This window comes from Poecilia reticulata, chromosome 18, assembly GCF_904066995.2.
Source record: "Poecilia reticulata chromosome 18, P_reticulata-male-v2, whole genome shotgun sequence".
NCBI lineage: Eukaryota > Metazoa > Chordata > Actinopteri > Cyprinodontiformes > Poeciliidae > Poecilia > Poecilia reticulata.
The window spans coordinates 7,010,764-7,024,849 of record NC_088847.1 but is presented as its reverse complement, the minus strand read 5'-3'; the positions used below and the strand labels follow the sequence as shown (position 1 = coordinate 7,024,849).

At 36.8% G+C, this 14,086-nt stretch overlaps 1 protein-coding gene across 1 annotated transcript; it reads right to left on the bottom strand.

Moving 5' to 3' along the window:
- Nucleotides 1-1,189: 1,189 nt before the first annotated feature.
- Nucleotides 1,190-13,666, bottom strand: LOC103480327 (Fc receptor-like protein 5). Its single transcript, XM_081599856.1, has 16 exons — nucleotides 13,424-13,666; nucleotides 13,176-13,211; nucleotides 11,807-12,106; nucleotides 11,141-11,416; nucleotides 10,604-10,903; nucleotides 9,946-10,221; nucleotides 9,107-9,406; nucleotides 8,279-8,554; nucleotides 7,691-7,933; nucleotides 7,472-7,591; nucleotides 6,898-6,936; nucleotides 6,751-6,813; nucleotides 6,559-6,658; nucleotides 5,479-6,275; nucleotides 5,340-5,396; nucleotides 1,190-4,964 (listed from the first exon to the last, which is right to left on the bottom strand). The coding sequence occupies exons 1-14, from the start codon at nucleotides 13,458-13,460 to the stop codon at nucleotides 6,260-6,262; spliced, it is 2,382 nt and encodes a 793-aa protein (XP_081455982.1). The 5' UTR covers nucleotides 13,461-13,666; the 3' UTR covers nucleotides 1,190-4,964; nucleotides 5,340-5,396; nucleotides 5,479-6,259.
- Nucleotides 13,667-14,086: the final 420 nt, after the last annotated feature.

Below are 14,086 nucleotides of genomic sequence, written 5' to 3'. Positions count from 1 at the left end.
TACATGAAAATAACATAAAACCTTGTAGACCTCACGTTCTCCATTGCAATTGAAAAATGTTGGTATGTTGTCAAAATGAACACAAACTGCACACAACCATAAGAAGTGAGAGCAAAAAAAAAATAAAAAAGAAAAAGCACAAAAAGTCAGTATACCTGCTCATTAGGTTCGCTGACAATACAGCAGTGGTGGGACCCAATTATTTTGTTCTTATTGTACAGGTCTTAATTGTAACTTGTAAGGTGTACAACAAAAAATAAAGTCAACATTAGCTGCGCTTCCACAAATAATGCGCGCAAAACTTTTTTGATATTGTGCCAATGTCGAAAAACCCCCCCCCACAATTGCACTATTTCCTGATTCCATTAAATACGACATGCGATTAAAACCACATGTGAATATGTCTGTTCAAGCAATAAGTCATTATATATCATGAGATATATATTTCAGCCACGGCACAAGGGCTTAGTAATCATCCATCAGAGGAGACGTCAGTGTCAAACAGCCTCCAACCTCCTATACTTAGGAGCAGGTTGGTAAAACCTGCTCCTAAGTATAGGAGCAGGTTCTACGGTTTGCTAGAACCATAGCAAAGCGTAGAACCTGCGTAGAAGGGTTCTACGCTTTGCTATGGCCATGCTATGTTGCACAGCATAGCCATCCGATGCTACGCAGCACCTATGCTGACTTATACTGTGGTTGACATACCAGAACAAGAACAGACGTGACAATCAGATCAGAAGGAAGTGGTGAGACCCCAAGCAATGTGCAGAAACAAATGTCTGCAAAGACCATTACAAATCAGTCTCACAGCAGCTTTTATGTCCGATATATCTTTAGAAGATAAGAGGCAACATCTTCGAATGAAAGAGAAAACACAGCTCCAATTAAAAGTGTCCTATAGCTCACCGACAACGTAAACCCTAGCAACAGAGAATTGATAACTGCAAAACTACATAAATAACCATAATTCTGTCAAAACAGAGAGGAAGCAAAAATCGGACATATTAACTCAAAACCATCTCAGTTCCTCTATCCTAATCATTGTCAAAGTTTAACAGTTTAACGCCCTTACATTGTCAGATTAGTGACATCATAAGGCACATCTTTTATTGTAGGTTAAAGTTGACAGCAATTAACGGAACAAAATATCGTTAAACGTACTTGTTAAACATATTTATACGTTAAATACCATTTTGTTAGCCTTCTTGATATTGTATGGCTTAGACAAAACATAGATTAAGTTCTTACATCAAGTTTATGTTTCAGAGGTGATGGTACAGGAACAGAACTGACCTGCAGACCAGACAAACTTTGGTTCACTGTAATAAGTGAAATCCTCTGGGTTTCCTCTTCCAGCTCTACATGAATATCCTGCTGTGTGTTTCTGTCCATGAATGATGTACGAGTCCTTCATAGTCCCAGCGACGCCACCAGGCAGCAGCTCATATCTGTAGCTCTTGTGCGACAGATCAGGAACAGCTTTATACCAGTAGAACCTCCATCCTGCAGATGAAGGTTTAACCTCACAGCTCAGAGTCACTGAGGCTCCAGGACTCAGCCATGATGGAGACACAGTGAGGACTGGTCTCAGCTCCAATGAAGAAACTTTGTCTGAAGGAAAGTAATTCCTGACAGTTTAACTCGTTTGTAAACATAGCAACAAAAATAATGCATGGATACAATGTAAAGTATTTTTGGCGCATCAGTTTTATATTCACCTATTATTAGTGAAAGTACCTGTCAAAAATATGTACAACTAAGCAATGAATGAAATATCTACACTGACATTATAACTGGGATTACATTTTCTTGTTTCTTCTGTTTTGATCATTTATCTTTTGGTAATGAGCCTAAAGCCTCCAAAGTCGAAAGGTCTCCTTGACATGATCCAAATTTTTATTGCCCTCCAAAATTCAGCTATCAGATTCAAATACAAGGCTTTTTGCCGTGCCACTCTAAAATGGTAATGGAGCTTTGACTTAAAATGACTTGTGAATTCTGAAAGAAAAGAAGTAGTGTGTAATACGGGATCTAAGTTGTCGTCACCTAAGTATAATGTACTTAGGGTAATTGACAAATGTGAGAAAAAAACCCACTTCATGACACCTACCAATGCTGTTCAAACAAAGAATTGGCATACTTACACAGTAAGGCCAGCACACAGAGGACAGTCTGAAACATCCTTCAGACGGGAACCAGAGCAGCTGAACAGGAGACTAATGATGACCACTGTATCAGCTTAGTGCTTCCTCTTCTGTGAATTTCACACCTCTCACAATTGCGTTTTTTTTTTCTTTTTTTTTAGTACTTCCTGCTTTGACGCTGATACATTTTAACCTCTAGCGTGACACGTGCTGTTTTTGAATGATTATGACTACTATGTCACACAGGATCAGTCTGAACCTGACTCTCAAGAAATCATAACAGAAAATAGTTTGAAAGTTTTTACCTGTCATTGATTTCCAGTCTAAACCCTGACAAATGAAGTCCTGTGTGGTTCGTTGTCGACTATTCGAGAAACAAAAAGATGATAGTTTGAAAAGTTTTACATCTAAGTGAAGAGGGATTGTTAAAATATATTTTCTATTGTGTGCTCACTGTGTGATAATTTAAAACTAAAGTCATCTAATCAAATGTGGTCATTCGACTGTCGACCACAGACCTGTTTCCTGCTTTGTGGCCAGACTTCATCTGCTGCTGTGTTCTTCAGTGGAAGCAGCTCTGTGGGGCCGTGAGCAGAGAGGCGGCACTTCTTGATTTGCTTGTCAGTAATGGAGAAAACTTGCCTTGGAGTGAGATGTTTTCTGTTCTTAACATAGAAAACATATGAGACAATTTCACATTCTTGTAACTATATATATTCATATACTGATAGCAAGAGGAAATGCTGGCTGCAAGTTTGCAAAAGTTTGTCAAATCCTACCGTAGCATTTTCTTTAGCATGCTTTGATGTGAACGTTTGCTGAATTGTGGTCTGATCTTCACCTTCATGCCATGACGATGTGCTGATGCCAGAGCGACCGCTGTCCAAAAAGAACGATTAGGACGGACATGTGAAATTAGTTTCTCACCATTATCTCTATAGTCATAGCCAACTTATCTTTGGAAGGTGTTTTTAGATCACAGGTGTGATGCTGAAATCTTATTCCCATCTTGCTTGCGCGGTCATATGTGATTACTTCAGTGCTGCCACATGACATTAAGCTAAACTGATAAAGTTTACATCTAACAGGAAACTTGTGTTTTCACTGCGGCTGTGAAACTGCAGCTCCACATGATCTGGTGGGATTTGACCTGCACTTTATCTCTGACCAAACAAAAAAAAAAACATTCCAACATTCAAGAATGGTAAAATGGAAAAATGTTGTAATTTTGAAATTGTAAAATGTGTTCTTTCATATCAGCTGAAGCAGCCTCTTCTCAGTGGCCAGAACCACTGGGCTCTGCAGTTGTTCAGAGCCCAGTGAGTTTTGTTGCTTGTGTAGAGATGCTTCCAGGTATAGAGCATCACTGTGGTATTCTAAAGTGATGCTGGTCTTGACCCCTCTTGAGACCACATTTCTCAAGCCTTGATTTTTACCTCAGCCTGAGCTATATTTTTGTTTGGTATTGCCTTGATTATTTTTTCTCCTAAAGACCACAGAAGCAACAACCCTTTTAAATGCAGCTTAGTGAGAAAAGATCGAGAGTTTTAAACTGTGAAAAACAGTCACACAAACTGATTGGTCTGGTTTTTATCTTGTAACTTGTTCAATCTAAAGCATTTGTGGGACTCTTGCCTCTACAGCTGAATAGCTGATGCATATTAAGTGACTAAAACCAAAAATGAGGTCATGACTCCAGCAAAGCAGCATGCATTCTGCTTTGTATTTATTCTCTCTTCAACAGATAGTAATGCTGATGAAGGAGCAGATTAACTGGGAGAATGCATCATTTTAATAACCTCCACAATAACCTGCTAACCATCACCAACCAGGATGAACAGAGGTGGATCCAGGAGAGCTGAGGCTTAAAATCATTTCATCTGGCTGGTGCTGCACTAAAACCGCCCTCTGGATTTCTGATTCTGGGTCAGTGATGAGGGAGTCAGTAATACAAATTGTGTCTCAGATGAGCTGATGGATGACTGTGACATGACTGGAGCCATGAAGGCAGACAGAGAGAGTCCATGACTTCATTGAATGGAAAATAATGCTACAGGTCAATTCAATTTATTCTTAAAAAACAAAAACAAATGAGTAAAAGGAATAATGCTAAGCATACAAATTGTTTTAGGTTTAAACAGCTGTTGGTCATGTACCTAAGATATGTTATTCTTTGCTGATTTGTCATTCTTGCTATTTAATATATTCTTGTGCAAAAATACAGTTCACCTGATTTCACTGATTTGTGTTAAAGTACATACCGTACCTTTAATGTCTTGTCCTTCTGAAAGGTGTCGAATGTGAACGTTTTGAAAACTGTTACAACCCACAGTGCTTTATGAAAAGCAAAAAAAAGCTTTTAACTTTATTATACATTGAGGTGATACTTTTTCTGTTATAATGAATAGTTATGAAGACGATGCATGTTTTTACACCACAGACGTCCAGCTGGAGGAGAAAGACGGCCAAACAAAACAGTGGAAACTACATAGGGTATTTTCATAAAATGCTATTGAAATATAAATGGAAAATACAATTAAAAGAAACAAAAAAATACCTAGCATGGAAACTCGTATTTAAAATTCATTCAGCTGCTCCATTTTTTTATAGTGACGTTTTGAAATTATAATAATCCATCAAGATAAGCATAACATTCATGAATATGGAATAGTTAACTAAAAACGCATGCATCTCTTCAGCTGGTTCATCAGTGTGCTGCAACAGTACAACAAAAATCACAATGATTTTAATTAACATTTTATTTAGGAAAACTCTCCTCTGTTCCGTTTCTTACTTCAGATGGCAGACTTTATGGATCTGAAAAGAAACAATAAATGATATAAAGTGTGGTAGGTTTAAGAATAACATTTTAAAACTATGCTGTCATAAACCTAATGGTTTGTTTACAAGTATGCATCTGAGATATGGAGGGAACACATGTGTACAGAATGACCAAGGGTCAAAGTGACCTGAAGGCTGAAATAATACAACAGAATCCTATAAACTCCACCAGAATATTTAGTAAGAATATACAGGAAAACTTTACATACTAAGTCTAAATTCACATCAGTGTGGTCAGATTTCTTTTCCACATAACTTCCTAATGATATTAGTATTATTAAAGAACCTGTAGTTGTTTTGTTTTTTATTTAGTCAGCTCTGGTTCTAACATCCCACATTTAGTGAACTTACCTTTCATTCTGAGCGGAATGCGAGGTTTGACTTTCTTGTCCTCATTCATTCTTTGATCTGAAAGGATTACATTTTTATTTTAGTAAAAGTCATTTTTTTTGTACACAGTCATCCTTTATGAATCAGTTTATACTCCTACCATTGACCGGATTTTCAGGACTTCTGATTGACTCATAAACGGCAGAATCACCTACAGGGTGGAAATGAAGACAGTGACAAACCACAATGTCTCTAATTTAGCATCTAAATGGTTTCAGAATGATTATTATGTTGTATACACGTGTTATGCATATATATTCGTTTGTATGTTTTAGCATTTCTTTAGCATAAGGTCCATTTATCCAATAAATACCACATTGTGAGGACCCTCTGCTATTTATGGGACTGAAAGCACCGGCCACAGATCAGATGCTGGTTTTGGGTTAAGGGTTCAGTTTAGGACTAAACTGTGAACTGAGTTTAGATTTAGGGTTGTGCTGAAGAAATGAATGGATGCCAATGAAAAGCTCTTGTGAATGTATAAAGACATTATATATGTCTGTGTGTGAGGGGGAACAGTGAAAGCAGCAGTAGATCACTGTTATCAGGCTTAATGGAAATAATTATTGAAACTTTAGTGATGACTGACCTTGAAGGAGAGATGAGTATATCTGGTTTGGGGTTTCAAATGCTGCTTTATTCATACAAAGAAATACATTCAAATCAAAACTGAAATTAGAGTTTAGGTTGAGCCTAAAGATCCCACAATTGAGTCTTATGTTATTACAAATGTCTACACACACTGCAAACGGACAGAAAATTACTGAATGACAGTTCACTGGAGATGTAAGAGCACTACTATGTCACATCCGGGAGGAAGGTCTTCAATCTTTATCCAGAGCTGTGCGTCACTTCAGGATAAACTGCTACATTAGCTAATGCTAATGCTCGGTTTTCCTGTGAATGAAGAGAGAACACAAATGCAAGCGATAAAATAAATTATTATAATTCAAAAACCTCCAGAAAGCTTGTTTTTAACCCAAAATGATGATGAAGAATATTCACAAACTGTAGAAAGTTCACAAATTAAAAAAACACACGGTTCTGTACATTTTGTAGAGGATCATTAAGGGAAAAAATGAAAAAGGTTGTAATATTTAAGAAATAAAACATTAATATAAAGCCAGGTGAGTTTGAAGGTCTCAGATGTGCATAACTTAAAAACTGTTGTGAGAATTACCTGATCAGAGAAGAGACTTTATCATAATCACTGAACGTTCCTGCAGCTCCTGTCTTCACAACAGAGTAAACAGCGCCCCCCACTGGTTCCCCAGGCTCACCTGAGAATATCCACACCGAACAGTAACTTGAGTTAAATCCAGTCTAAGCCTCTGAGAAACATTTTCACACAGTATGTGTTTAACAAACTCACCCTTTTTTTCACCATGTTTTAAGTTAACAAGAGTATAAGTGACATGTTGGAAATCAGGTGGATCTGAAACAAATCAAGATTTTCTGTCATTCACTTGGACTCAGACTGAAATTTTCATTTGTTTTCTCTCCAAAATGTAAACAATACCATTTCCAGAATCTTCAGAGGGACCCAGACAATCAGAACCTACAGCCAACAAAGAATGTTTTTGTCACAACTGCACCTTAAAGCCATAATAGAAAGTACAAGAGTAAAAACTGCAGAGTTTATGTGTCTTTGTTTTACTTTTTAATTGGAATAACCAATAGTTACGGCTATTTTCAAAATCCATGTTTGACCTAAAGTCAATAGAAGTCTAAATTTTCCTGATGCTCTAGCCATAATAATATTATAATAAGAAAAATATATAATGATGCTAATCAGTTTAAACACAAGCTATTTTAAGGGAACTATTAATTATTTTAATCATCAGTTTGCTTGAACCAGTGTTCAGACATACAACGCACTGTAAACACAGAAGGTTCTGATGATTTATGATTAAGATGTTTAGAAAAGAAAGTCAGACTGACTGCGAGAGGCAGCATGAATGTTAAAAAAGAGGTAATTTGTTTCATGATTGTTTCAAAGATTTGTACAATGGCTTTGAGATATAAGAATATTCAACACTATGTTTGAATACATTAAATAAACATAATGCAGCTTAAGATAAAGAAGGCGTCACCTCTGGAGTTCCTGAAGCGACTCAGCAGCAGGAGGAGAAGAAGAAGAATGAAGACGACTCCACTGACTGTCCCAACAACCAGCAGCAGAGGAAATGAAGAGCTTTCAGTTCTGGATGCAGCTGGTGTGATGAAAAATAACTAATATTAATATTACATTTAATTTTCAAAATGTTGCCATGCAACAAGATTTATTAAAAAAAAGCACAAACTCTGCTCACCTTTAACTCCCATCCAGCTCTGAGGTGAAACTTCTCCTGAATGTTCACACTTGTAGAAACCTTCATGTGACTGAGACACTGCAGAGATCTTCAGCTCTCCTCTGCTGTCATTTTGGATCAGTTTGTCATTATGATAGAAAATCACATCAGAAAGTTTGTTTTCTCCTCTCCGTCTGCAGCTCAGAGTAACAGAAGCTCCTTCAGTCACAGGATGGACGGGGCTCACCAGGAGAAGATCTTCATCTGGAAACCAGTCAGAGAAAATGAAGCTTCAGTCAGAAATCAGCTGCTGGAGACAATTAGAGGAAGTCTGGAAATTATTTTCCATTGATAAAGTTAAATGAAAACATGCATTTTTTTGTTTTTTGTATTTTTAGCTGAAGTCAGTAGCATTTAGATGGAAACATTGTTACACAATGTTTATAGTTTGGACATAGTTTGTCATGATTACACTAAATAAAATAGTTTTGAACACCATTACCACCAGTGAACAACAAAGACTCTACGGTCATTCATCCCTTGCTTTTAAACCAAAGGATGTAACAATGTATTTAAAAAAATAGCACAACATTCAAAAAAACAACCTACCATGTACAGTGATGTTGACCGAATTGCTGAACTCTCCTGTTTCAGACTCACACCAGTACACTGCTTGATGGGACCAGTTACTGTTAATGGTACATGAGGATCCAGACATTTTCCCCCAATAGGAACAGTCTGGTTCTAATGACAATTTGTTTATTTCTCTAATCTCCTTCACTCTCCACTCAGTAGAGTTTCCTCCACAGTTCAGAGTCACAGACTCAGAGGTGAAGTGTTGCTCTCTGTCAGGACTCACTGAGAGAGACGCTGCTGGATGAGGATCTGAAGAACATGGAGGAAATAATCAACACAGGCAGTAAAACATTTTCACAAAACACCCTAACCCTTACATATTCTAATAAAACTGCTTCACCTCAACTTATTTTTTTTACCCCTTTAAAGTACCCATTAAAATCTGCGTTTAAGCTCTTATATCAGTATAATTCTGTTGGTAATGATTTATTTAAATACTCAATGATCGATGCTATCAGATCCCACGAATACTTCATCATGCAAATGTGTATCATTTTCTGAGGAGTTTTACTCTTTTCCCACTGACTGATTCAGATTCTTGACTGAACTTTTTACAAATCATGACTAGTAAGTAATTACACATGTGACATTAGTTAAATAACCACATTTTCTTACAATTACATCTAACTAAAACATAAAAAGTTACTTTTGATTTTAAAGCTGCTAAATAAAGATGCAAAAATATAATTTATGCCAAAAAAAAACAACCACAAAATCACTATATGGGCTAAGTGAAGATTAAAGCTTTCTCATCCCAAACCAGGATTACCAAAACACAGGAGAGGACAGAAACACACTGACCTGCAGACCAGATGAACTTTGGTTCACTGTAATATGTGAAATCCTCTGGGTTTCCTCTTCCAGCTCTACATGCAAATACTGCTGTGTGTTTCTGTCCATGAATAATAATGGAGTCCTGTACTGTCCCACTGATGCTCTCAGGCAGCAGCTCATATCTGTAGCTATTCTTTGATAAATCAGGAACAGCTTTGTACCAGTAGAACCTCCATCCTGCAGATGAAGGTTTAACCTCACAGCTCAGAGTCACTGAGGCTCCAGGATTCAGCCATGATGGAGACACAGTGAGGATGGACCATGGTGCTGTTGGATGGAAACATATTAATTCTATTTGTGAGTTGAGAAAAGTCTTCAAAAAATATAAAATAAAAAGCAAGTACACAAGCAAATCACAACATTTGACAGCATTCTCCGGCTTGCAGCATAATTGCAGTATTCGTCATTATAACAGATACTTTACAACCACTTTTGCAAACATCTTAAAATGTTTGTTCTGATTAGTTAAAAAAAACTTCAATAAAACAATAATGAACATTGTGTAACTTTTGGAGAAATAAAATGGATAATTTGTGAAATTATGGATCTGTGTCTTTATTACCATCAAAAATGTTTTACAGCAGCTTGTTGAATTACTATCACCCTCTTTGTCATTTTTGAACTAGATCTACTATTGTGGTTTTTTGTTTCTTTTTGTCAGATTTGCTGTGTAACAGCATGTTGATAATGTTTAATATTAATATGTGGTCTATTCATTATAAACTGCTGAACTGGACGTGAGACATTGTCAGGAGTGACAAATAAAAACTATTTGTCACTCATTTAAAACTAAATGAAGAACTTACTGTGTATGCTGATGTTGACTGCATTGCTGAACTCTCCTGTTTCAGACTCACACCAGTACACTGCTTTATGGGACCAGTGACTTTTAATGGTGCAGGAGGATCCAGTTAGTTTCCCCCAGCTGGAGCAGTCGGATAAATATGACGACTTTTCAGTTTTTTCAAACTTCATCACTCTCCACCCAGTAGGGTTTCCTTGGCAACTCAGCAGGACGTCATCTACAGTGAAAAGCTTCTCTCTGTCAGGACTCACTGAGAGAGACGCTGCTGGATCAGGATCTGAAATTTAAGAAACAAGAACATAAAAACAAGTTTGACACCAATGAAAAATATTTTTTCTACTCAAGATTGTGTCTACCCTTTCAACGGTTTTAAAATATTTAACAATTTAGTATTACTCAAAACAATAAAAAAAATAAAATAAAAATCCAAATCTGAAATTATTGGGGATTTTTAAAATTCATATTTACTGAAACTTTTATTTTATTTTAGTTTATTTTTTTAAACAATGATCAATTATTTTACCACATGTATTGCATGAATCATTATCAGAACATTGTCAAAATTACTTCTTCCTGCCAAGATAGTGATTGTTGAGAATATCATGAACAAACAAAATGATCACATCTGTAGTTATTGGCTGAAGAGAGACAGAACTGACCTGCAGACCAGACAAACTTTGGTTCACTGTAATCAGTGAAGATCTCTGGGTTTCCTCCTTTAGCTCTACATGAAAATCCTGCTGTGTGTTTCTGTCCATGAATGATGTAGGAGTCCTTTACTGTCCCACTGGTGCTACCAGGCAAAAGCTTGTAATTGTACTTTGTGTGTGATCCATCAGGAGCAGCTTGGTACCAGTAGAACCTCCATCCTACAGATGGAGGTCGAATATTACAGCTTAGAGTCACTGGAGCCCCAGGACTCAGCCATGATGGAGACACAGTGAGGACTGACTCAGGCTCTGTTGAACAAAGAAATATTATTTTTCATGGCAAAAAAAAAAAACACAAAACAAAAAATGTGTTAAGCATAAAATAGCATTGATAAAATCTTCTAAAACAACAAGAGCTTAAAATATGATAAATTACAAACACCATAAATGCATATTCCAACACACAACTCTCACAATATAGCCTAAAACGAATCTGTTTAATGTATGTTTTATAAACCATTTAAATGCATGGATAAAATAACGCACTGTGTAACGTGAGGTTGACTGCGTTGCTGAACTCTCCTGATCCAGACTCACACCAGAACACGGCGTTCTGGGGCCAACGACTGCGAAAGCGACACCAGGATCCAGTCATGGTCCCCCAGCTGGAGCAGTCCGATAAATACGTGGAATATCCAGTTGTTTCAAACTTCCTCACTCTCCACGCAGCAGAGGATCCGTGACACTTTAACTGGACATCTTGTTGGGAGAAAAGCTTCTCTGCTTTGGGGCTCACTGTGAGAGATGCTTCTGGATGAGAACCTGAGTTGTAAAAAAGAAAACAACTGAAATTAAGGTGAAAGTTCACTGAAAATGAAAGAGTTTCATAAATCACTTTTTAAAAAAAAATATTTTAAAGGTGTTGAGAATTCACAAACATTACAGATAAACTAGGTAGTCAAATAAAAAAAATTATGTAAACACATAGTTGACTTAAAATAATTTTAAATGTTAAAAAATATATATTAACATAGATTTTGACCACCTCTCAGACATGACATTATCATTCAAGATGATAAAACTCGCATATTATGTTTTTATACAGCTGACATAACATCTACAGAACCGTATCCATAACAATGATCATTTTTTGTCAAAGCAACACTGATGCACAGAACAATTCACAGTTTGACTAAGAGAAACGGAACTGACCTGCAGACCAGACAAACTTTGGTTCACTGTAATCAGTTAGATCCTCTGGGTTTCCTCCTTTAGCTCTACATGCAAATCCTGCTGTGTGTTTCTGTCCATGAAGGATGTAAGAATCCTCGACGGTCCCATCGATGCCATCAGGCAGCAGCTCATACTTATAGTTCTTGTTGGGTAGATCAGGAACAGCTCGGTACCAGTAGAACATCCAGCTCAACGACGAGGTTTTGACCTTACAGCTCAGCGTCACTGAGGCTCCAGGACTCAGCCATGATGGAGACACAGTCAGGACTGGCACCCAGGCTGTTTGAAAAACACATGGTGTCATTTTTCATGTTTGTCCCTCAAACTGTGATGCATTAGATGATTTTATGCATGTTTACAGATCATCCCAGGGCAGCACATAATAGTGAAGTGGAAGCAAAATGTTAAATGTTTTTCCAAACCTTTGGCAAATAAAACTCTGACATATATTTGCATCGAGCTCCGTTGACTATCTGATACAATCCAGAGCAACTCAAGCATTTGCTTTAAACAGTCTGGCGGGCGGATGTCTATTGGGGGTTTGCAGACTTCCTGTTTTGCTTGCAGCTGACTGTACGACTTCCTGTTTAGCTTTTAACAGTGTTAAAATATTTAACAATTTAGTATTTTTTTTCATATCCAGTACTTCACTGTTCTTGCCAAAGAGTTTTGCCTCAGATTTGTGAACAAATCCACAAATGGATTTGTTCCATTTGTTCCATAATCTAAGTTTAAACTTAGACTAGTTTAAACTTAGATTAGTATAAACAAATCTAAATTTAAACTAATCTTAAACTTAGAATAGTTTAGATTCGCAATGAGACTTCTAAGTTATCAGCACGGATCAAACCATCAACATACGTACAGACAAAACATGATTTGTGGAAAGTGTTGAGAATTCATTTCCACAGACAGACTCCATTCAGTCTTATCAAGTTTGAAGCAATTTAACAGAAAAGAAAACATTTTATTAGCTAAACATACAAAGCACTTCGAAAAGAATTGCATTTGTAGTAGTTGCTGCAAAGGTTGCTTGTAACAGGGAGGTTGAACTCAAATCCATTGTACACTTTTTAGATTTTAATTTTGAAAATCACATGTTTTTGTTCCCCGTTTTCACACATTTTGATCTACTTACTGTTGGTCAGCCAAATGAAATAACAGTAAAATAAATCCAACCGTTTTTCTAATCTGAAAATGTTTAAAGGTATGAATAAATATTGCAAAATAAAACGACTAGTTAGCAGTCCGTTGATACATTTAACTGAGAAACATTGCAAATGAAGGCTGTGGAAACTAGCTGATGAGAACTGAGTGAAGGAAGGAGACAGAAGAAATGTTTAGTTACCTTCAACGTTTCCACAGCAGAGCAGCAAACTGAGAACTTAAGCAAAAAATAAAACTTGTTTGTCAAACAAACATATTGTAAATAGATAAATTAAATTAAATGTTGCATCAAGAATTGATTTTCTAATCTGAAGCAAAACTTGTAACAAAGAAAAACAGCTTCTCATCTCATATTTTGCTGTTCTAGTCGTCTCTTTTTGCACTTTTTTTAAAGTGTGAATAGTGCAGATGAAAAAGCGAAGTACTTACACAGTGAAGGTGTCACACGGAGCAAAGTGTGACCCATCCTCGTATCCAAAACTGACGATTTACTTCAGAGGAAAATGTTCCACTTTGACCGAGAGGATGAAACTAAAGCAGAAACTCCGGATGAGATCAGGAGTTTTCTGATCAAAATTTTCGAATCATCCTGTTTGCTTCTTTTTAGTACCTCTGCAGTGGGTTTCTTCTGCAGACCACTCGTACACTTCCTCCTTCCGCATCTCCTGTCCAACAGCTACAAAGTGCAAATCGACTGTTTCTGCACCTTTGAACATAATGTGCGTTGTCACTGAAATCCTTATTGTGTGAATTAACAACCAAACAGATGGTAGATTTGTTTTTAAGTAGCTTCTTTTAATCTTTTATTCACAAATTCTTTGCAAAAATACATGTTTGATCAACATTTGGCCTGAAAATGCAGCAGAAACTTGATTTGGTGTTTAAGTACGTCTGCACAACAATGAAGTTGTCATTGTTAGACTACAGGCAATAGACTTTACAACAAGATAGATCAGAACTGTAACACTTCAAAGGTTAACTTTATTCCATTCCAGTGGAGAGATAAAATGTCAAGCAGTGTCTTTGTGTCGTTCTGCTGTGAGCTTCAGGTTGATGAAACAAGTCTCTTGTTTCATCTCGACAAGAAGAGAT

Excerpts from the sequence above, each read along its gene's own strand:
- LOC103480327 (XM_081599856.1), bottom strand. The coding sequence starts at position 13,460 with ATGGGTCACACTTTGCTCCGTGTGACACCTTCACTGT. Across the intron at positions 13,212-13,423 it reads CCGTGTGACACCTTCACTGT|TTCTCAGTTTGCTGCTCTGC; the intron begins GTAAGTACTTCG and ends TTTTTGCTTAAG. Across the intron at positions 7,934-8,278 it reads GGTCAACATCACTGTACATG|ATGAAGATCTTCTCCTGGTG; the intron begins GTAGGTTGTTTT and ends ACTGGTTTCCAG.